This window comes from Mus caroli, unplaced genomic scaffold (assembly GCF_978045245.1).
Source record: "Mus caroli unplaced genomic scaffold, Mus_caroli_1 scaffold_18, whole genome shotgun sequence".
Lineage (NCBI taxonomy): Eukaryota > Metazoa > Chordata > Mammalia > Rodentia > Muridae > Mus > Mus caroli.
In genome coordinates, this window is record NW_028227273.1 from 37,328,822 (window position 1) to 37,353,967 (window position 25,146).

The 25,146-nt window shown below is 38.2% G+C and overlaps 1 protein-coding gene across 3 annotated transcripts in view; it reads left to right on the forward strand.

Moving 5' to 3' along the window:
• LOC110312732 (vomeronasal type-2 receptor 116-like) overlaps window positions 1–25,146 on the forward strand; it is a 51,502-nt gene that overhangs the window by 17,249 nt on the left and 9,107 nt on the right. For all 3 annotated transcript variants that reach the window (XM_085832841.1, XM_085832840.1, XM_085832842.1), the window contains 4 exons: window positions 9,236–9,527; window positions 9,919–10,725; window positions 12,651–12,878; window positions 13,183–13,306. In XM_085832841.1, the coding sequence (XP_085688967.1) occupies window positions 9,339–9,527; window positions 9,919–10,725; window positions 12,651–12,878; window positions 13,183–13,306 (1,348 nt within the window). In that variant the 5' untranslated portion in view covers window positions 9,236–9,338. The remainder of the gene's footprint in view (window positions 1–9,235; window positions 9,528–9,918; window positions 10,726–12,650; window positions 12,879–13,182; window positions 13,307–25,146) is intronic.

The window sequence follows — 25,146 nt, forward strand, 5'->3', positions numbered from 1 at the left end:
TGTGATGAGAGGATATTTTTTCTGGTCTAATCTATTTGGTGTTCAGTAGGCTTCCTGAACATTTATGGCCATCTCTTTCTTTGGGTTGGGGACATTTTCTTCTATGATTGTGTTGAAGATGTTTTCTGGCCCTTTGAGCTGGGATTCTTCATCCTCTTCTATTTCTGTTATTCTTAAGTTTGATCCTTTTATTGTGTCTTGAATTTTCTGGATATTTTGGGTTAGGAGTTTTTACATTTTATATTTTTTTTTGACCAATGTGTCAATATTCTCTATGGTATCTTCTATGCCTGAGATTCTCTCTTCTACCTCTTTTATTCTGATGGCGATTCGTCTGTAGCTACTGATTTCTTTTCATCTCCAGTGTTGCCTCCCTTTGTGTTTTCTTTATTGTTTATACTTCAATTTTTAGTTCTTAGACTTTTTTTTCATTTCTTTCTCCTGCTTGATTGTATTTTCCTGTATTTCTTTAAGGGATTTATGTGTTTCTTCTTTAAGTACTTCTACCCATTTACCTGTGTTTTCCTGTATTGCTTTAAGAGAGTTCCTTATATCTTCCTTAAAGGCCTGTCATCTTCATGAGATAGAATTTGGGGTCATTATCTTGTTTTTCAGGTTCTTTGGAGTATCCATGGCTTGCTATGGTGAGAGAACTGGGTTCTTATGGTGCCAGATTGCATTGGGTTCTGTCACTTATAATCCTGCACTTGCTTCTGGCCATCTAGTTGTCTCTGATGTTAACTGACTGGGTGTCTCTGACTACTACTGGCCTCTTTGGAAGCAGATAGAGTCAGTCTCCATGGAGGCAGACAGGCTGTCTCTAGTTAGGGTGGGCCTCTTGTGTTTCTGGATAGAGCAGGTCTCCTGTGACCTGAGGTTTGCAAACCTCATGGGGGACAGGCAGGCTCTGTCTCTGGTTATTTTGGTCTCCTGGAAGGCAGATAGCCTATGGAGTATGGTAGAGTATTTGGGCCCACTGATCTGGCCTGGGTGCAAAAGCAGGCCTGTAGGAAAGCTGAGCTCTACAGGGCACGTGGGCCTCCTGTGTCAGTTGAGCTCTGTACCTTTGATTACTGTTGACCTCCTATGAGGTAAGAAAGCTCTGCTGTGTGTGTGTGAGAGTATCTGGACACTGATCTAGCCTAGGTAGGAAGCAGGCTGGAAGAAATGTAGAGCTCAGGGATTGGGGATGTGGAGATGGGTCTTGCATCTGCTGGTCCCTATGGTTGTCTCAGTTGGCAAGACACCAGCTGGAGAAAACAAGATATTTCAAGACAAATCCAAATTCAAGCAATATCTATCTACAAATCCAGCCCTCCAGAAAATACTACATGGAAAATTCCAACCCAAAGTGTTTAACTATATTCAAGAAAACACAGGAAATAAGTAATCCCATACCAGCAAAACCATTTTGGGTGAGATTCTCACTTTGTGCCTCCTGGGAGGCATGCAGACTGAAAATGTGGGCAGGTATCTAACTACTGATCTAGCCTGGATAGAAAGCCCTCTGTTGGTCTTAGTGTGAAGTTCCCATCCCCTTTGGGGTCACAATCCTTCCTTCTATTTTTCCATAAGATGAGAAAAAAAGAGCCTCCCACCACATGGTAATCAAAACACAAAATCTACAGAAGAAAGATAGAATATTAAAAAGTATCAAGGAAAAAAAGGCCAGGTAACATACAAAGGCAGATCTATCAGAATTACATCTGACTTCTCAACAGAGACTGTAGGATATAGAAGGGCTTGAACAGATGTTTGCAACCTCTAAAAATCCACAGATGCCAACCTATACTACTGTACCCAGCAAAACTCTCAGTCAACTTTGATGGAAAAAAAAAACAAGATATTCCAAGGCAAATCAAAATTCAAGTGATATCTATCAACAAATCCAGCTCTACAGAAAATACTGCATGGAAAACTCCAACCCAATGAGTTTAACTATATTCAAGAAAACACAAGAAATAAGTAATTCCATACCAGCAAAATTAAAAAAGCATACACACAACAACAACAACAACAAAGTAACAGGAATTAATAGTCACTGGTCATTAACATCTCTCAACATCAGTGGACTTAGGTTCTCCATAAAAAGACACAAGCTAATGGGATGGCAGTAAAAATGAGACCCATTATTCTGTTGCATACAAAAAACACACCTCAACAATAAAAAATACATTAGAATAAAGAATAAAAATGCATTACCTCAGAGTACACACCTGGGAAATTTTTCCAAGTAAGAGAACCCAAGGAACAAGCTGGAGTAACTGTTCTAATATCTAATAAAAGACTTTAACCAAAATTAGTCAAAAGAGACAGAAAAGAACACTTCATACTTATCAAAGGAAAAGTCTACCAAGATGACATGTCAATTCTGAACATCTCTGCCTCAAACACAAGGGTACCCACATTTGTAAAAGAAAGATTGCTAACGTTTACATTGCACATCATGGGCGTTCTTAATCTTGGTTCATATATTTTCTTCTAGCACATTATATAGGGCCAAATTTGTAGACAGATACTGTTTACATTTTAATTTATCATGGATTATTTTATTTTCTCTGTCTATGGTGATTGAAAATTTTATTAGAAATGGTAAATTAGAGTCTGAAACATATGTCCAACTCCTTTTGGATTTTAAAGTCTCCATTGAGAAGTCATGTATAATTATAATAGGTCTGCCTTTATGCGTTACTTGGTCTTTTCTTCCTTTGAAGATTTTTTTTATTGGTGTATATGAACTTGATTATTTATTATGATTGTTATTATTGATATCTATTATTGATATTAGATTCTTCTCTCATACATACCTCCTAACCAGAGTTTCCATTGCCTTATGTTTTTTTTTATTTTTAATATTTTTATTACATATTTTCCTCAATTACATTTCCAATGCTATCCCAAAAGTCCCCCATAGCGCCCCCCACTTCCCTACCCACCCATTCCCATTCTTTTGGCCCTGACATTCCCCTATATTGGGGCATATAAAGTTTGCAAGTCCAATGGGCCTCTCTTTCCATTGATGGCCGACTAGGCCATCTTTCGATACATATGCAGCTAGAGACAAGAGCTCCAGGGTTCTGGTTAGTACATCATGTTGTTCCAACAATAGGGTTGCAGATCCCTTTAGCTCCTTGGGTACTTTCTCTAGCTTCTCCATTGGGAGCCCTGTGATACATCCAATAGCTGACTGTGAACATCCACTCCTGTGTTTGCTAGGCCCCGGCATCGTCTCACAAGAGACAGCTATATTTGGGTCCTTTCAGCAAAATCTTGCTAGTGTATGCAATGGTGTCAGCGTTTAGAAGCTGATTATGGGACGGATCCCTGGATACGGCAGTCTCTAAATGGTCCATCCTTTCATCACAGCTAGACTTGACCTTAGTACAAGGAGATAGGAATGGATCGATTCACATTCTTCTACATGATAACAACCAGTTGTGCCAGCACCATTTGTTGAAAATGCTGTCTTTCTTCCACTGGATGTTTTTAGCTCCCTTGTCGAAGATCAAGTGACCATAGGTGTGTGGGTTCATTTCTGGGTCTTCAATTCTATTCCATTGGTCTATTTGTCTGTCACTATACCAGTACCATGCAGTTTTTATCACAATTGCTCTGTAGTAGAGCTTTAGGTCCAGCATGGTGATTCCACCAGAGGTTCTTTTATCCTTGAGAAGAGTTTTTGCTATCCTAGGTTTTTTGTTATTCCAGATGAATTTGCAGATTGCACTTTCTAATTCGTTGAAGAATTGAGTTGGAATTTTGATGGGGATTGCATTGAATCTGTAGATTGCTTTTGGCAAGATAGCCATTTTTACAATGTTGATCCTGCCAATCCATGAGCATGGGAGATCTTTCCATCTTCTGAGATCTTCTATAATTTCTTTCTTCAGAGACTTGAAGTTTTTATTATACAGATCTTTCACTTCCTTAGTTAGAGTCACGCCAAGATATTTTATATTATTTGTGACTATTGAGAAGGGTGTTGTTTCCCTAATTTCCTTCTCAGCCTGTTTATTCTTTGTGTAGAGAAAGGCCATTGACTTGTTTGAGTTAATTTTATATCCAGCTACTTCACCGAAGCTGTTTATCAGGTTTACGAGTTCTCTGGTGGAATTTTTAGCGTCACTTATATATACTATCATATCATCTGCAAAAAGTGATATTTTGACTTCATCTTTTCCAATTTGTATCCCTTTGATCTCCTTTTTTTGTCGAATTGCTCTGGCTACGACTTCAAGTACGATGTTGAATAGGTATGGAGAAAGTGGACAGCCTTGTCTAGTCCCTGATTTTAGAGGGATTGCTTCAAGCTTCTCACCATTTACATTGATGTTGGCTACTGGTTTGCTGTAGATTGCTTTTATCATGTTTAGGTATGGGCCTTGAATTCCTGATCTTTCCAAGACTTTTATCATGAATGGGTGTTGGATCTTGTCAAATGCTTTTTCCGCATCTAACGAGATGATCATGTGGTTTTTGTCTTTGAGTTTGTTTATATACTGGATTACGTTGATGGATTTCCGTATATTGAACCATCCCTGCATCCCTGGGATGAAACCTACTTGGTCAGGATGGATGATTGTTTTTATGTGTTCTTGGATTCGGTTAGCAAGAACTTTATTGAGGATTTTTGCATCAATATTCATAAGGGATATTGGTCTGAAGTTTTCTATCTTTGTTGGGTCTTTTTGTGGTTTAGGTATCAGAGTAATTGTGGCTTCATAGAATGAGTTGGGTAGAGTACCTTCTGTTTCTATTTTGTGGAATAGTTTGTGAAGAACTGGGATTAGATCTTCTTTGAAGGTCTGATAGAACTCTGCACTAAACCCATCTGGTCCTGGGCTTTTTTTAGTTGGGAGACTATTAATGACTGCTTCTATTTCTTTGGGGGATATAGGGCTGTTTAGATCATTAACCTGATCTTGATTCAACTTTGGTACCTGGTATCTGTCTAGGAACTTCTCCATTTCATCCAGGTTCTCCAGTTTTGTTGAGTATAGCCTTTGGTAGAAGGATCTGATGGTGTTTTGGATGTCTTCAGGATCTGTTGTTATGTCTCCTTTTTCATTTCTGATTTTGTTAATTAGGATGCTTTCCCTGTGCCCTCTAGTGAGTCTGGCTAAGGGTTTATCTATCTTGTTGATTTTCTCAAAGAACCAGCTCCTTGATTGGTTGATTCTTTGAATAGTTTTTCTTGTTTCCACTTGGTTGATTTCACCCCTGAGTTTGATTATTTCCTGCCATCTACTCCTCTTGGGTGAATTTGCTTCCTTTTGTTCTAGTGCTTTTAGGTGTGTTGTCAAGCTGCTAATGTGTGCTCTCTCTAGTTTCCTTTTGGAGGCACTCATAGCTATGAGTTTTCCTCTTAGAAATGCTTTCATTGCGTCCCATAAGTTTGGGTATGTTGTGGCTTCATTTTCATTGAACTCTAAAAAGTCCTTAATTTCTTTCTTTATTCCTTCCTTGACCAAGGTATCATTGAGAAGAGTATTGTTCAGTTTCCACGTGAAGGTTGGCTTTCTATTATTTATTTTGTTATTGAAGATCAGCCTTAGTCCATGGTGATCTGATAGGATGCATGGGACAATTTCAATATTTTTGTATCTGTTGAGGCCTGCTTTGTGACCAATTATGTGGTCAATTTTGGAGAAGGTACCATGAGGTGCTGATAAGAAGGTATATCCTTTTGTTTTAGGATAGAATGTTCTGTAGATATCTGCCAGATCCATTCGATTCATAATTTCTCTTAGTTTCACTGTGTCCCTGTTTAGTTTCTGTTTCCATGATATGTCCATTGGTGAAAGTGGTGTGTTGAAGTTTCCCACTATTATTGTATGAGGGTCAATGTGTGCTTTGAGATTTACTAAAGTTTCTTTAATGAATGTGGCTGCCTTTGTATTTGGAGCATAGATATTCAGGATTGATAGTTCCTCTTGGAGGATTTTACCTTTGATGAGTATGAAGTGTCCCTCCCTGTCTTTTTTAATGACTTTGGGTTGGAAGTCAATCTTATCAGATATTAGAATGGCTACTCCAGCTTGTTTCTTCATGCCATTTGCTTGGAAAATTGTTTTCCAGCCTTTCATTCTGAGGTAGTGTCTATCCTTTTCTCTGAGATGAGTTTCCTGTAAGCAGCAAAATGTTGGGTCTTGTTTGTGTAGCCAGTTTGTTAGTCTATGTCTTTTTATCGGGGAGTTGAGTCCATTGATATTAAGAGATATTAAGGAAAAGTAATTGTTGTTTCCTGTTATTTTTGTTGTTAAAGTTGGCATTTTGTTCTTGTGGCTGTCTTCTTTTAGGTTTGTTGAGGGATTACCTTCTTGTTGTTTCTAGGGCGTAGTTCCTGTCCTTGTATTGGTTTTTTTCTGTTATTATCCTTTGAAGGGCTGGATTCGTGGAGAGATAATGTGTGAATTTGGTTTTGTCGTGGAATACTTTGGTTTCTCCATCTATGTTAATTGAGAGTTTGGCTGGGTATAGTAGCCTGGGCTGGAATTTGTGATCTTTTAGTGTCTGTATAACATCCGTCCAGGATCTTCTGGCTTTCATAGTCTCTGGTGAAAAATCTGGTGTAATTCTGATAGGCTTGCCTTTATATGTTACTTGGCCTTTTTCTCTTACTGCTTTTAGTATTCTATCTTTATTTAGAGCATTTGTTGCTCTGATTATTATGTGTCGGGAGGTGTTTCTTTTCTGGTCCAGTCTATTTGGAGTTCTGTAGGCTTCTTGTATGTTCATGGGCATCTCTTTCTTTAGATTTGGGAAGTTTTCTTCTATAATTTTGTTGAAGATGTTTGCTGGTCCTTTGAGTTGAAAATCTTCATTCTCATCCACTCCTATTATCCGTAGGTTTGGTCTTCTCATTGTGTCCTGTATTTCTTGGATGTTTTGAGTTAGGATCTTTTTGCATTTTACATTTTCCTTGATTGTTGTGCCGATGATCTCTATGGAATCTTCTGCACCTGAGATTCTCTCTTCCATCTCTTGTATTCTGTTGCTGATGCTCGTATCTATGGTTCCAGATTTCTTTCCTAGGGTTTCTATCTCCAGTGTTGCCTCATTTTGGGTTTTCTTTATTGTGTCTACTTCCCTTTTTAGGTCTAGTATGGTTTTGTTCATTTCCATCATCTGTTTGGATGTGTTTTCCTGTTTTTCTGTAAGGACTTCTACCTGTTTGATTATGTTATCCTGTTTTTCTTTAAGGATTTGTAACTCTTTAGCAGTGTTCTCCTGCAATTCTTTAAGGGATTTTTGTGCTTCCTCTTTATTGTCTTCTGCCTGTTTAGCAGTGTTCTCCTGCATTTCTTTAAGTGTGTTATTAAAGTCCTTCTTGAAGTCCTCTATCATCATCAGGAGATATGCTTTTAAATCCGTGTCTAGCTTTTCCGGTGTGTTGGGGTGCCCTGGACTGGGCGAAGTGGGGGTGCTGGGTTCTGATGATGGTGAGTGGTCTTGGTTTCTGTTAGTAAGATTATTACGTTTACCTTTCGCCATCTGGTAATCTCTGGGGTTAGTTGTTATCGTTGTCACTGTTTAAAGATTGGAGCAGAAGCTGTGTTCCACTCACCAGCAGTCCCAAAATCCTGCGGCGGGGGTCGTGGGTAGCTGGCGGGTGTCAGGCAACCCTCCCGCTACCCCGGCGCTGATCCTGCCGGATGAGGCCTGTGGCCCTACTCAGGCCGGTTTCTGCTTCCCTAACTAATGCAGTCTCAGGTCCCGCGCAATTGGATTGGAGCAGAAGCTGTGCTCCACTCACCAGAAGTCTTAAGATCCTGTGGCGGGTGTTGTGGGTAGCTGGCGAGTGTCAGCCGACCCTGCGCCCCAGCTGCCCCAGTGCTTTTCTGACCGGAAGAGGGTTGTGGCCCTATGTCGAAGATTTTAATGTTCTTTCTTTGTTATGTATGTTTAGTGTTTTATTATTATGTTGCAAGGAGACTTCCTTTTCTGTTCCAATCTATTTGGTGTTCTGTATGCTTCTTATACCTTTACAGGCATCTCCTTTAGGCTAAAAAATTTTTCTTTTATCAAATTTGTAAAAATATTTTCTGGGACTTTAAACTAAGTATTCTCCTTCCTCTGTTTTTATTATTCATAGTTTTGATCCTCTTAGAATGAACCAGATTTCCTGGATGTTTTGTGTCACAAAGGTTTTCAAATTTATATTTTCTTTAAGGGATGTATCTATTTCTTCTATCATATCTTCAGTTGCTTAGGTTCTTTATTCCATCTCTTGTGTTTTGTTGGTGAAGCTTGCATTTATTATTTATATTTAGTCATGTTTTACTTTCTAGAATTCCCTCAGTTCATTTTATTTTGTTTGGTTTTTCCTTGTTTTTATTTTCATTTTCAGGTCTTGAACAGTATTATTGGTTTCTTTCAAATGTTTATTTCTTGACTTTCTTTAAAGGATTTATTCATATTTTTTCACTGTTTGTGTTTTCCTGTCTTTCTTTGACGTTTTCATACACTTTCTTCAACTATTTGGTTTCTTTTGTCTGTCTTTAAAGGATTTATCCCTTCCTCTATCGTCTTCATATAGTTAGTTTTATAGTCTTTATCTTGCACTTCAGCTATGTTGGAATATTCAAGGCCAGCTATAGTAGAATAGTTAGGTTCTAGTGGAGACTTATTGTCTTGGATGTTATTGAATGTGTTCTTATGCTATTGTTGAGGCATCTGGCTTTGAGGTGATTAAAAGTTTAGATGATGATTTCTAGGTTTGTCTTTGTTGGATGGGTGTTTTGTTCCATGGTTTTTGTTTCCTGTTGTGATTTTCAGAGAGCATGATGCCTGTGTTTTGCCAATTTCACTTGTCTGCTCAGCTGCTGTGTTCAAGGGAAATGCTTGCTGGTGTTGGAGGATGGGAGTAAGAGACACCAAATGGAGATGATCTGTTTCAGTGCTAGGGTCAATGCTGATAATTATGACTGAGGCAACAGAGAAAGTTGAGGATGTCCACAAACAGGGTAACTGGTCATCTGGTCAAAATGATCTCTATATTATTGAGCAGGGTGTGTCACCATGAGTTGGGGGCTGGGACATAACTGTGATGCAGGGAGGAAAAGGTGGGAGGAATGGTCTGATGAATCCACAAAAGGCTAGGTCAAGGGGAACTGGAGTCAGGTGGTATGGTGCAATATTATGGGGGACACTGTAAATTGGGTTCATGGGGAAGGTTCATGGGCAGCCTACCTTATTATGAAAGCTTAAACTAGTTTCCTATGTCTATATACAGGATACATCCAAATAAGTATCAATATGTGGTGGCATTGAATTTTGCCATTGAAGAAATCAACAAGAATATACATCTCTTACCTAACATATCTCTGGGTTATGATATGTACAGTATTGCTCACTATCAAGGAACTATATTAGAGCACTCCATCAGGTTTCTCACAGGCTTGGAAGAGGCCATCCCTAACTACACCTGCAGAAAAGAATCAAAATTAATAGCAGTAGTGACAGGAACATCATGGGAATTTCCTTCCAGAATCAGCACCATTCTAGGTCTCTACAAATATCCTCAGGTGAGGCTGAGTAAAAACTGAAGAGTACAACAATTTTCTCTTGGGGACACTATCAGGATTGAAGGGGATTGAAAAGATGGGGTGAGAGCACGGTCCATGATTGTATCAAATATGTAATTAAAGAATGACTACTCTGAGATATGGTGAAATATCCACATAACTGTTGTCTTACTATATATGTGGGAAATGAGAAAATAGAGGGTTATGGTTGGGTTCTCAATAGTTTTAGTCATTTCCTATAAAGTTCTGCTTAAGTTGGCAGCAACTTTTTAAAAAAAAATTATTTTAATCTTTATTCTTAATTATTTTCTTTGCTTAGAATCCATTAGGGCTATTTGAAATTTATGGGATTGTTTTCTTCACTTCACTCCATATCTTCTTTTCTCATCAGTTGACATTTGGGCCTTTTGATCCAATGCTTAGTGACCATGTGAAGTTTCCTTTTATCTATCAGATGGCCCCCGAGGACACATCTCTGGCCCTTGGCATGGTCTCATTGATGGTTCATTTTAGCTGGACCTGGGTGGGGCTGATCATCACAGAGAATGAAAAGGGTATTAAATTTCTGTCAGACTTGAAAAGAGAGATGAAGAAAAACAGCGTGTGTGCAGCCTTTGTACAAATGCTCAGTCTCAAATACCGGTACAACTGGAATGATCTGCTCAGCACTGATCCTGCAATCATGGGGGAAATGGTAAAAGTGTTCATTGTATTTGCTGATATTGACTCTACTCTAGTTGTGATATTTAAAGCATCAGGACAAGTAGACCCATGGAGGGTGTGGGTCACAACCTCACAGTGGGATATTGCTAGCAGTGTGAGACATTTCATCCTGGACTCATTCCATGGAACCCTCATTTTTTCACAACATCATCCTGAAATTTCTGCTTTTAAAGATTTTATACAGACTGTAAACCCATCCAAATATCCAGATGATATCTTTCTTTCACATATATGGAAAATGTATTTGAATTGTCCATTTTCACGGGTTTACTGTAAAACACTGAAAATTTGTTCATCCAATGGATCCTTGGCATTGTTACCTTGGCACCGATTTGACATGGACATGAGTGAAGAGAGTTATCACATATATAACGCAGTGTATGCAGTTGCCCACAGCCTCCATGAGATGCTCCAAGAACATGCAGATGTACAACCAGTGAAAAGCAGGAAAAGACTGATTTTTTCCCCGTGTAGGGTAATGTGACTTCTTTTCGATGGGTTGTATCACCAAAATGATACATATAACATATATAATTATATATGTATAATATGTAGTAATATTAAAAGACCCGTTATATATTAAATATATTATATATAAAGTGGCCCACATGGCTCCAGCTGCATACGAAGCAAAGGACGGCCTTGTCAGGCATCAATGGGAGGAGAGGTCCTTGGTCCTATGAAAGCCTGATAGATGCCCCAGTGTAGGGGAATCAAGGGCAGGGAGGCAGGAGTGGGTGAGTGGGTGGAGGAACACCCTCATAGAGGCAGGGGGGGTGGGATAGGGAGTTTCCAGGAGGGAGAGAAACCTGGCAAGGGAATAACACTTGAAATGTAAATAAATTTTTTTTTAAAATTTTAAAAAGAATGTAAAGAAAAAAGAAAGATATATTATATACATATATACAAATATATACATATGTGTATTATATATACATGTTATGTGTGTGTGTGTGTATATATATATATATATATATATATATGCCCTAAATTTGGAAGAAATATATATCATATACATATGTGTGTGTATATATATGAATATATAATATATATGTGTGTGTTTATATACATATGTATGTGATATATGATATATGATATATGTGCCCTGAATTTAAAGGAGAGTAATGTATACCATATATAAATGTATATACATATGTATATATGTGTTCATACATATGTATATGCTATATATATATTGCATATACTATTACTTTTCTATATGTTTTCAGGGCCAACAACTTCATAAAATTCCTTAAAGTTTTCAGAAACATTCTCCAACCAAACATTTAAAATCACTTTTTTTTAATTAGGTATTTATTTCATTTACATTTCCAATGCTATCCCAAAAGTTCCCCACACGCTACCCCACCCACTCCCCACCCTCCCACTCCCCCTTCTTGGCCCTGGCATTCCCCTGTACTGAGGCATATAAAGTTTAAACAACCAATGGGCCTCTCTTTCCACTGATGGCCGACTAGGCCATCTTCTGATATATATGCAGCTTAAAATTACTTTTTATAACACAAGATTTTATGAACATTTTTATTGCACAGTAGTTAAATCTAAATCTAAGTTGAAATATAAAAAAATGATGCTAATTACATTTTAAAAAGTTGTCAGTTATTAAAAAAAGTTATTAAAAAAGTTGTCATAAAAAAGTAAAAAGTTGTCAGTTATGATCAGAGATTTTTATTAACGAGTTTCTGAACATTCTGCCAATCTTATTTTTTCATCAGGAAAATCTGTTTTTTCCCATGAGTTTATCAAATGAGAAGAGGAATGAGTGAATAGGCATTTTAAGTCAGACAATGATACAGACAACTATGATACATTTTCATGAACCACTTTGTAGGTGGTTCTGAGTTTAAGAGAAATAGCTACCCTCACAGGGTACCCGAGTTCAAATTCATACACCCACAAGGAGGCTCACAACTGTCTGTAACTTAAGTTCCAGGGGATCTGAAGTCATTCTATCTCCCCCATGGACACTGCATGAACATAGTGCACAGACGTGCATGTATGCAAACACCCTTACAGATAAAAGTAAATACTTTTTAAAATAAAATTGTTTAATAAATTTGTGTAGTTCAAGTAAACACAAGTCAGCTTTTCCTTTTTGTACTCTAAGAACAAGTTGAGATGAAACAGCGTTTGATAGCTTCTTGGATGCTAACTAATCATGGAACCCTTGCTACTGCTATTTTCTTTTTTGTGGGACTGGTTGACATTAGAGATCGGGATATTAATTCTGCAGTTCCTTCATTTGTGTAATTCTACTGTACAAATTCAATAAGATTTTGTTTTTAAGGGAGATATTTAGGAAAGTCAGGACATCTTCTTAATTTCATTTTGTCTTAAGTATGGGGCATATGCCAACATTAGATCCTGACTCTCTTTCAGCTACACCCTTTCCTGAAGAACATCCAGTTTAATAATCCTAGTGGAGACAAAGTAGATCTGAGCCATACAGGAAAACTGGAGACAAAGTATGACATTTTTAACTTCTGGAACTTCCCACAAGGTCTTGGTCTTAAGGTGAAAGTAGGAACATTTTCTTCTTTTCTTCCACGTAACAAACAGTTCTCTCTGTCAGATGGCATGATCGAGTGGGGCACCAAAAACAAACAGGTGGGTATAATTTTATCATAATGTTTTTTTGTGGTGTTTTCCTATCATATAATAAAATGGAAAAATAGTATATGGGTATTTAAGTGTCTCTTTCCAGCTTTCAGAATTTTCTAAATGATGTTTAGTAGATAAGGAAGAAATGTAACCATTCACAAATGATATAGGGCATATGAGTCATCTGCTTAGTTTACATACATGTTCTACAAAGGAAATATATTTTTTTGCCCAATACTTAAGTACATTTCAGTGATGTTTTAAAATATGCTTTGTAATAATTTTATCTCTTCTCCGGATATGTCTACAGACTCCCCTGTCTGTGTGCAGTAAAAGCTGTGCTCCTGGATTAATGAAATCCCCTCAGGAGGGCAAGGCTTCATGCTGTTTTGATTGCCACCCCTGCTTAGAGAATGAAATCTCCAATGAGACAGGTACCCACAGGCATTTCAGAGATACCAATCTCTGTCTTGCCATATGACCTCTGTGCCATAGAATGGAAAGGATTTGGAAGACAATGTTCTTTGTTTCTTAGTGTAACAATCCTTCATATTTCATAGCCAATGAGATATCTCACTTGAAACAGCATGATCTCTGTGCTTCTAAAGCATTAATGACTTAGGTTTCCCTTGAAAACATTTTGGAAATTCCAAAGAGATCCTCATTTTCGCCTTCCTCAATATATATTGATTAGATTAAGTAAAGAACAGAGAGTAGAATTGATACATACAAGTGCTAAGATTTCCTTCAGATAAACAATTTATTTTGACAGAATTGCACATAAGAAGTAACTATTGGTCTCAAGTCTCAAGCAAAGAGACTATAGAATTATACAGGAATTAATTACCTTTATAAGTTTCTTGAAATGATAGACAAGGCAAGACATGGTCTTGTCAATAAGAAATTTTAACTTATAATTTGAAGGCCAAATTAGGATTGTCATAACACAAGGCCTTGTCTATTTTAGACAAGGAAACAGCTGCACCTACCTACAAGAGGCAAAGGTGGGGGTGGTAGCTTCCTTAGCACATGTCTACTATATCCACAAAGGAATTCAACCCGTGGCTGTAGAGAAGTGTGGCTAGATTCCTACTGGTCAGCCTAGTTTCTTTAAAATAGTCTAAAATAAGCAGTTCTGTGTTTTAATATAAGAAGCAGGTCTATGTTCTCTCTCTCTCTCTCTCTCTCTCTCTCTCTCTCTCTCTCTCTCTCTCTCTCTCTCTCTCTCTCTGTCTCTCTCTGTGTGTGTGTGTGTGTGTGTGTGTGTTTGTGTGTGTGAGCACATGTGTATGTGTGTGTCTGTGTGTTCATGTCTGTGTTTTAGGTTAAAGGGTGGGTAGAGAAAAACCCAGGGAGTAAGGTGTCAATACAGATCTAATCATTGCCTGCTGAATAAATTAGGATGCAAAATATAAGAGGCTAAGTTCCCCCTCACTTTTTGACCAGTTGTTTCTTCTTGGGTCAATGGTTGATATCAGTAGCCCTGAATCAGGATAAATTGGAACAGCATGTGTATTAGATAGTCACCTACAATTATAAAATATCAAAATAGTTATTAAATGTATAACCACAGCAATAATCCAGGAAATCCATTAAGATTTCAAACTGCCTCATGATTCTGGTACCTGTTGTCTAACTCTTTTGGGAAATTTCTTACATATATATAATATCTTTTGATTATATTCACCCCCATTCCCTTCAGACCAAAACCTCTCCCATTTTCCACTACTCCCTCCCAATGTCATGTGTTCTTTTGTAAAGCCAAGTGAATCTACTTGGTGCTGCAAATCTTCATGTGACTACAGATAGGGCCAACGACTGGAACAAGGGAGCCACTTCCCTGCAGAAGACTGACTTTATCTCCTCTAGAAGCCATAACTCTCAATCCTTTCCTAGGAAAAGAAATAAGTGACATCCTGATGTTATTTAATGAGAAAGAGAAAGAAGGTATAAGCAAACACTAAGACAAATTTTATTTCAATAAATAGATACTGTGTAGTAATATCAGTCTCTACAATGGAAACTCAATTCAAGGTCTGAAGCAGATGAAAATTATGAGATACAAAGGGGATTCCCAAGACTCCTAGGATTCCTGTGGAGTGGATATTCTTGGATATAACACAGTTCAGTATGAGGCAATTGAACTTGGAAGCACTAGGCCATGTGCATGGTCATAACACAACGTCTTGGCTACCATAGACTGTTCAGTGACTGTGTGTTTTTCACAGTTACAAACATGGAAGCAGAGGTCATGTTAGTGCATTGCTGTTCTGTGTCTACAGGGAGTTGGGGCTTGAAATCATAACTGTTAAAATAGCTGCACATTAAAATTGACTCTGATCCAGAAGCAGGATCATGTCTTCACAGTGCAGTGCAGTGAGGCCGTGTAACTGTACATCAATCCATCAGATTTACTCCTTCTTGGAATGGCACAACAACACATTGCAGGCATGAATTTTTCATAGCCCTCCATCCAAGTACCCAGCATTATACTAGATACTAAGCTGGTGCCTACAAACCATGATGGGGTTTGTTTGGTTTTTTGGTTTTTTTGACTCAGTAAATATACATTTCTGTTCACAATAGCCTTTGGTATAGAACATCCTCAATGGAGATTTTTTTTCCTGTTTCTTCTTAGTTCACATCTGTGTAGCAAGTACCAGATGTAGAGTAACATGAAGTGAAGTCAGGGCTGCCAAGCTGCAAAAGGCAGTGCACAGTCCTGGAGACAGAAATAAATGGTGGTGTCCATGTTTTAAGATGATGGTATATTGGACCTATAGAAACTTACTTAGTTCTGTCTCATATGAATACAACTTATATTACTAGAATAGTTTATTTGTTTATTTATTTATTTATTTACATCATATGTTAGTTGAGATTTTACTGCTGTGAACAGATACCATGACCAAGGCAATTCTTAAAAGGACAACATTTAATTCGGGCTGGCTTACAGGTTCAGAGGTTCAGTCCATTGTCATCAAGGTGGGAGCATGAGGGCACCTAGTCAGACATGGCCCAGGAGTAGCTGAGAAATCAACATCTTTCTCTGAAGGCAAACAGGAAAGACTGGCTTCTAGGCAGCTCAGATGAGGGTATTAAAGCCCACACCCACAGTGACACACTTCCTTCAACAAGGCCATACCTACTCCAACAAGGCCACACATCCTAATAGTGCCACTCCCTAGGCCAAACATATTCAAACCATCACACATCCCAAATGTTGCCCCCCCCCCACACACACACACACACATCCAGATCCCTCCTCCCAGAGCTCTTTACCACATCTTTAATCCCCTTCACCTCTGAGAGGATGCCCTTCCCTGGGTATCCTGCTTCTCTAGGGCATCAAGTCTCTATAGGAATAAGTCCATCCTTTCCCACTGGGCCAGGAAAAACAGTCAATCCTCTGCTATGTATGTGTGGGAAAGAGCACCTCAGACCAGCCTGTGTATGCTCTTTGGTTGGTGACATAGTCACTGGGAGATCCCTGGGGTCCAGGTTAATTGACACTGTTGATCTTCCTAAGGAGTTGTCATCCCCTTTAGCTCCTTTAATCCTTCCCCTAACTCTTTCATAGCATTCCCTGACCTCAGTCCAATGGTTGTCTATAAGTATCTGCATCTGTCTCAGTCTGCTGCTGGTAGGGCCTCTCAGAGGACAGCCATGCTAGGCTCCTGTCATGAATACACTATAAATTTAATGTGTTTAAATGGCTAAAATGTGAATTAACTCCTCATTTATTAATAGTATCAACTTAAAATCTTTCCAAGAAAGCTTTGACACAATGACTCTGATGTTAACGTTAGGATGTCACTAAGGAAGAAGACAAAAGGCCCAAGTGTTGTAATTTTCATGTAGGCATCATATTTATAATTTTTTATGGTTGTCTTATCACAATTTGATTTGTAGTGATTTTCTGACTTTTACTTTCTTAATTGTGAGATAACTTTGCAGTATACAAAGAATAAAATCAACTCATTTTATATGTATCATTTCTAAAACATATTTTGGCCTCTTGAATAAGTGTTCTAGTTGCCTATTATGTAGGCATTATACATTTACATGTATATAGTATTTCCTGTGGGACTCTTCTGGGCATATATAACTGATACACCTCCTATCAACTTGAAGTCTATGTGGTTCAGTATTAGAAACATAACTTCTTAAAAATGCATGGAAAGCAGAAAAATAATAGAACTGTAGTATCAAATTGGAGATTCCAGTTATTATACAACATAGAGTTGTTGGAATTATATTTTTATTCAAATTTAGAATTCGGAATTATATATTGTATACATATTCTATGTTCATGCAAGTAAAAAGTAAAATTCTATTCTGTGATGTTCTTTATATCTCAGTATAGAAGAATAAATGAGTGAGAAAATGTCTGGGCCCCACCGCCCAACATTCAGGTACTGAGGTAAGAAGCAATGTTGGACTAAGACCAAAGGCTTATGACCTCTGGCAATTAATGCTTTCTTATGGTTCTGGAATTCAGAAGTTTATGGCTTCTGGAAATTTAATTCTTTCTTGCTGGAGCTAAAAGCTGATGGCTTCTCTCAATTGACTCCTGCTAAAAGCAGAAGAAGATTAAGAAAAGAATCTTACTTGCTTAGAATCTTTATTCTTTGATTCAGGACCTCTTGCTGGCCAGGTGAAAGACTCAGAGTTCAACAGCTCCTCTTGATCCAGAGAGAAAGGAAAAAGACAGAAAGGAAAGAGTGAAGGAAGGAAGGAAGGAAGGAAGGAAGGAAGGAAGGAAGGAAGGGAGGGAGGGAGGGAGGGAGGGAGGGAGGGAGGGAGAGAGAGAGAGAGAGAGAGAGAGAGAGAGAGAGAGAGAGAGAGAGAGAGAGAGAGAAGTCAAGCACACACACACAGAGACACACATACAGACACACAGACACAGACACACACACCCTCACACACTCACACACACACTGGACAAAGCAGAAAGGATCTATACTCAGCCTTTACTTTTGCTTTCATCTCTTTATAGCATTTTAGACAAATGTCTTCATGTAAAAATATTACTTCATATAAAATATTACACAAAAGGGAGTTACAGCAGAATGTAACTTATAAGTTCAAAGCAGTGCTTCATTCTATAGTCTCATTATAAGATCAAAACAATAGTTTTACAGAGCCTTGCTTTCTCATAGTGCACAACTGTGGCCTGATCCTTGGACCTGACTTTGAATTGATGTGTTTTTATCACTAATTTGTGCTAAGCCTGTTTTCTATTCCTAGTGCAAATAGTCTATGATGCATGGCAGTTTACAGAGATCTATTTGTAGCTTTTATTCTATAGGGGCTTCAGATTACTTGTATCAAATTAGGAGTTTTATTAAATCATTATCAAGAATTATGAGATGCTCAATTCATCTAAACAGCATGACTACATGAAAGCACATCTTCATATATATTCAGCAAAACAGAAGTCTGCAAAACAGAGTAGGTAAATAATTTAAAAATCATTAAGCCATTTAATAGTAGCAAGAAAGGCTTATTATAAATGAGAAGCAGTCATGGGACAAAGTCTCTGGAGTTCAGGCCTCTCAGAGTGTGACCATCGCAGCCATGCAAAATGGTAGGCCATCTTCCAAAAACTCAGATGCTTGCCATAGCCTTTCCTAGATGGCTTCTGTCAAGAAAGTAACTGGGAAACAGAAAATTATATATACCACAAAACATAAGAAAATAGAACAAGAGCCTGATATAGCTGTCTCCTGAGAGGCTCTGCTAGAGCCTGACAAATACAGAGGTGGATGTTTGCAGCCAATCATTGGACTGAGCACGGGGACCCCAATGGAGGAGCTAGAGAAAGGACTGAAGGAGCTGAAGGGGTTTACAACACCACAGGAAGAACAAAAATATCAACTAACCAGACCTCCCAGAGCTACCAGGGACTAAATCACCAACCAAATAATACATATGGAGGGACCCATGGCTCTAGACACATATGTAGCAAAGGATGGCCTTGTCTGGCATCAATGGAAGGAAAGGGCCTTGGTCCTGTGAAGGCTTGATGCCCCAGTGTAGGGGAATGCCAGAGCAGTGAGGTGGGAGTGGGTGGGTGGGTGAAGGAGCAGGGGGAGAGGGGATGAGATAGGGGGTTTTCGGAGAAGTTGGGAAGGAGGATAACATTTAAAATGTAAATAAAAAATATACAATAAAAATGATATGAAACTTGTTTAAAAAAGAAAATAGAAGGTGAGGATGAAAAATAAAGAAATTTAAGTGTGGTTATAGAATGATACAGGAATAATTCGTAAGTCACTAAGAGTATTGCTAAGGAAACCATGGCAAAAACTATGACAGGGATGATATGGTTTATCTACACAATTGACCAAAATGCTGACAGTTATGTGTTGGGTGAATTTCTACCAAGACCACTTAGTTTTGAAAGAAAGAAAGAAAGAAAGAAAGAAAGAAAGAAAGAAAGAAAGAAAGAAAGAAAGAAAGAAAGAAAGAAAGAAAGAAAGGAAGGAAGGAAGGAAGGAAGGAAGGAAGGAAGGAAGGAAGGAAGGAAGGAAGGAAGAAAATAGTTCCTAAATTCACAAATAAATGGTCACTATGAAAAGAATTCAAGAGTAAGTGAATAATTAAATGTCACCATATTAATTAAATAATGAAATTTGTAGTTTAAAATATATTAATCCATCATCATGTTTTACTAGTGATTTTAATCTCTGCTGCTTTCTTTTTGCTCCACTGTATTCATTTTCTGTAAAGAAGCATTTTAGTTCCATGAAGTTACATGTATCCATTACTGGAATGAATTTCTGCTTGCCAATTGTATGAAAGGAGAAAGAACAAAACCACCCATAACAATATTTTCACTGTTAGCACTTTGGTCAATCATATAGATAATACATATGCAGCCCTAACAAAGTTTTGTCATAGTTTTCTTTTTCTAAACAATATTCTTCATGATTTATGAATTATTACTGTAATTTTCTAGAATCACCATTATGTTTGTTGATTCTTTGTATTGTTCTCTTTGATTCTTTTTGGTTGATGTTGGCCCTGAGTCTAATTATTTCCTGCCATCTACTCCTCTTGGGCATAATTAATTGCTTCTTTTTGTTCTAGAGCTTTGAGGTGTGCTGTCAAGCTGTGTGCTCTCTCTAGTTTCTCTTTGGAGGCACTCAGAGCTATGAGTTTTCCTCTTAGCACTGCTTTTATTGTGTCCCATAAGTTTGGGTATCTTGTGCCTTTATTTTCATTAAATTCTAAAAAGTCTAATTTGTTTCTTTATTTCTTCCCTGACCAAGCTATCATTGAGTAGAGAGTTGTTCAGCTTCCATGTGTATGTGTTTTTTCCAATGTTTTTGTTGGTATTTAAGAGCAGCTTTAGTCCGTGGTGGTCTGATAGGATGCATGGGATCATTTCAAACTTCTTGTATCAGTTGAGGCCTGTTTTGTGACTGATAATATGGTCAATTTTGGAGAAGGTACAAGGTGCTGAGAAGAAGGTATATTCTTTTGCTTTAGGATGAAATGGTCTATAGATATCTGTTAAATCCATTTTGTTCATAGCTTCTGTTAGTTTCAATGTGTCTCTGTTTTGTTTCTGTTTCCATGATCTGTCCATGCTGAGAGTTGGGTGTTGAAGTTTTCCACTATTATTGTGTGAGGTGCAATGTGTGCCTTGAGATACAGTAAAATTTCTTTTGTGAATGTCGGTGCCCTTGCATTTGGAACATAGATATTCAGAATTGAGAGGTCATCTTGGTAGATTTTTCTTTGATGAATATGAAGCATCCTTCCTCATCTTTTCATTGAAGTCAATTTTATGGTATATTAGAATGGTTACTCCAGCTTGATTCTCGGGACCAATTTTTTTCCAGCCTTTTATTCTGAGGTAGTGCCTCATTTTGTCACTGAGGTGCATTTCCAGTATTTAGCAAAATGCTGGGTCCTGTTTATTTATACAGTCTGTTAGTCTATGCCTTTTTATTGAGGAATTGAGCCCATTGATATTAATAAATATTAAGGACCAGTGATTGTTGCTTCCTGTTATTTTTTCTTTTTTTTTAATTTTTAATATTTTTATTACATATTTTCCTCAGTTACATTTCCAATGCTATCCCAAAAGACCCCCATAGCGCCCCCCAGTTCCCTACCCACCCATTCTCATTCTTTTGGCCCTGGCATTCCCCTATATTGGGGCATATAAAGTTTGCAAGTCCAATGGGCTTCTCTTTCCAGTGATGGCCAACTAGGCCATCTTTCGATACATATGCAGCTAGAGACAAGAGCTCCGGGGTTCTGGTTAGTACATCATGTTGTTCCGACAATAGGGTTGCAGATCCCTTTAGCTCCTTGGGTACTTTCTCTAGCTTCTCCATTGGGAGCCCTGTGATACATCCAATAGCTGACTGTGAACATCCACTCCTGTGTTTGCTAGGCCCCGGCATCGTCTCACAAGAGACAGCTATATTTGGGTCCTTTCAGCAAAATCTTGCTAGTGTATGCAATGGTGTCAGCGTTTAGAAGCTGCTTATGGGATGGATCCCTGGATACGGCAGTCTCTAAATGGTCCATTCTTTCATCACAGCTACGAACTTTGTCTCTGTAACTCCTTCCCTGGGTGTTTTATTCCCAATTCTAAGAAGGGGCACAGTGTCCCCACTTTGGTCTTCATTCTTCTTGAGTTTCATGCGTTTAGTAAATTGTATCTTATATCTTGGGTATTCTAAGTTTTGGGCTAATATCCACTTATCAGTGAATACATATTGTGTGAGTTCTTTTGTGATTGTGTTACTTCACTCAAGATGATGCCCTCCAGGTCCATCCATTTGGCTAGGAATTTCATAAATTCATTCTTTTTAATAGCTGAGTAGTACTCCATTGTGTAAATGTACCATAATTTCTGTATCCATTCCTCTGTTGTGGGACATCTGGGTTCTTTCCAGCTTCTGGCTATTATAAATAGGGCTGCTATGGACATAGTGGAGCATGTGTCCTTTTTACCGGTTGGGACATCTTCTGGATATATGCCCAGGAGAGGTATTGCTGGATCCTCCGGTAGTACTATGTCCAATTTTCTGAGGAACTGCCAGACTGATTTCCAGAGTGGTTGTACAAGCTTGCAATCCCACCAACAATGGAGGAGTGTTCCTCTTTCTCCACATCCTCGCCAGCATCTGCTGTCAACTGAATTTTTCATCTTAGCCATTCTGACTGGTGTGAGGTGGAATCTCAGGGTTGTTTTGATTTGCATTTCCCTGATGATTAAGGATGTTGAACATTTTTTCAGGTGCTTCTCTGCCATTTGGTATTCCTCAGGTGAGAATTCTTTGTTCAGTTCTGAGCCCCATTTTTTAATGGGGTTATTTGACTTTCTGGAGTCCACTTACTTGAGTTCTTTATATATATTGGATATTAGTCCCTTATCTGATTTAGGATAGGTGAAGATCCTTTCCCAATCTGTTGGTGGTTTTTTTATCTTATTGATGGTGTCTTTAGCCTTGCAGAAGCTTTGCAGTTTGATGAGGTCCCACTTGTCAATTCTCGATCTTACAGCACAAGCCATTACTGTTCTATTCAAGAAATTTTCCCCTGTACCCATATCTTCAGGGCTTTTCACCACTTTCTCCTCTATATGTTTCAGTGTCTCTGGTTTTATGTGAAGTTCCTTGATCCACTTGGACTTGACCTTAGTACAAGGAGATAGGAATGGATCGATTCGCATTCTTCTACATGTTAACAACCAGTTGTGCCAGCACCATTTGTTGAAAATGCTGTCTTTCTTCCACTGGATGTTTTTAGCTCCCTTGTCGAAGATCAAGTGACCGTAGGTGTGTGGGTTCATTTCTGGGTCTTCAATTCTATTCCATTGGTCTATTTGTCTGTCACTATACCAGTACCATGCAGTTTTTATCACAATTGCTCTGTAGTAAAGCTTTAGGTCCGGCATGGTGATTCCACCAGAGGTTCTTTTATCCTTGAGAAGAGTTTTTGCTATCCTAGGTTTTTTGTTATTCCAGATGAATATGCAGATTGCACTTTCTAATTCGTTGAAGAATTGATTTTGAATTTTGATGGGGATTGCATTGAATCTGTAGATTGCTTTTGGCAAGATAGCCATTTTTACAATGTTGATCCTGCCAATCCATGAGCATGGGAGATCTTTCCATCTTCTGAGATCTTCTATAATCTTTCTTCAGAGACTTGAAGTTTTTATTATACAGATCTTTCACTTCCTTAGTTAGAGTCATGCCAAGATATTTTATATTATTTGTGACTATTGAGAAGGGTGTTGTTTCCCTAATTTCTTTCTCAGCCTGTTTATTCTTTGTGTAGAGAAAGGCCATTGATTTGCTTGAGTTAATTTTATATCCAGCTACTTCACCGAAGCTGTTTATCAGGCTTAGGAGTTCTCTGGTGGAATTTTTAGGGTCACTAATATATACTATCATATCATCTGCAAAAAGTGATATTTTGACTTCATCTTTTCCAATTTGTATCCCTTTGATCTCCTTTTTTTGTCGAATTGCTCTGGCTAGGACTTCAAGTACAATGTTGAATAGGTATGGAGAAAGTGGACAGCCTTGTCTAGTCCCTGATTTTAGAGGGATTGCTTCAAGCTTCTCACCATTTACTTTGATGTTAGCTACTGGTTTGCTGTAGATTGCTTTTATCATGTTTAGGTATGGGCCTTGAATTCCTGATCTTTCCAAGACTTTTATCATGAATGGGTGTTGGATCTTGTCAAATGCTTTTTCCGCATCTAACGAGATGACCATGTGGTTTTTGTCTTTGAGTTTGTTTATATACTGGATTACGTTGATGGATTTCCGTATATTGAACCATCCCTGCATCCCTGGGATGAAACCTACTTGGTCAGGATGGATGATTGTTTTGATGTGTTCTTGGATTCCGTTAGCAAGAACTTTATTGAGGATTTTTGCATCAATATTCATAAGGGATATTGGTCTGAAGTTTTCTATCTTTGTTGGGTCTTTTTGTGGTTTAGGTATCAGAGTAATTGTGGCTTCATAGAATGAGTTGGGTAGAGTACCTTCTGTTTCTATTTTGTGGAATAGTTTGTGAAGAACTGGGATTAGATCTTCTTTGAAGGTCTGATAGAACTCTGCACTAAACCCATCTGGTCCTGGGCTTTTTTTAGTTGGGAGACTATTAATGACTGCTTCTATTTCTTTGGGGGATATAGGGCTGTTTAGATCATTAACCTGATCTTGATTCAACTTTGGTACCTGGTATCTGTCTAGGAACTTCTCCATTTCATCCAGGTTCTCCAGTTTTGTTGAGTATAGCCTTTGGTAGAAGGATCTGATGGTGTTTTGGATGTCTTCAGGATCTGTTGTTATGTCTCCTTTTTCATTTCTGATTTTGTTAATTAGGATGCTTTCCCTGTGCCCTCTAGTGAGTCTGGCTAAGGGTTTATCTATCTTGTTGATTTTCTCAAAGAACCAGCTCCTTGATTGGTTGATTCTTTGAATAGTTCTTCTTGTTTCCACTTGGTTGATTTCGCCCCTGAGTTTGATTATTTCCTTCCGTCTACTCCTCTTGGGTGAATTTGCTTCCTTTTGTTCTAGTGCTTTTAGGTATGTTGTCCAGCTGCTAATGTGTGCTCTCTCTAGTTTCCTTTTGGAGGGACTCAGAGCTATGAGTTTTCCTCTTAGAAATGCTTTCATTGCGTCCCATAAGTTTGGGTATGTTGTGGCTTCATTTTCATTGAACTCTAAGAAGTCCTTAATTTCTTTCTTTATTCCTTCCTTGACCAAGGTATCATTGAGAAGAGTGTTGTTCAGTTTCCACGTGAAGGTTGGCTTTCTATTATTTATTTTGTTATTGAAGATCAGCCTTAGTCCATGGTGATCTGATAGGATGCATGGGACAATTTCAATATTTTTGTTTCTGTTGAGGCCTGTTTTGTGACCAATTATGTGGTCAATTTTGGAGAAGGTACCATGAGGTGCTGATAAGAAGGTATATCCTTTTGTTTTAGGATAGAATGTTCTGTAGATATCTGCCAGATCCATTTGATTCATAATTTCTCTTAGTTTCACTGTGTCCCTGTTTAGTTTCTGTTTCCATGATCTGTCCATTGGTGAAAGTGGTGTGTTGATGTCTCCCACTATTATTGTATGAGGTGCAATGTGTGCTTTGAGATACTAAAGTTTCTTAATGAATGTGGCTGCCTTTGTATTTGGAGCATAGATATTCAGGATTGATAGTTCCTCTTGGAGGATTTTACCTTTGATGAGTATGAAGTGTCCCTCCCTGTCTTTATTAATGACTT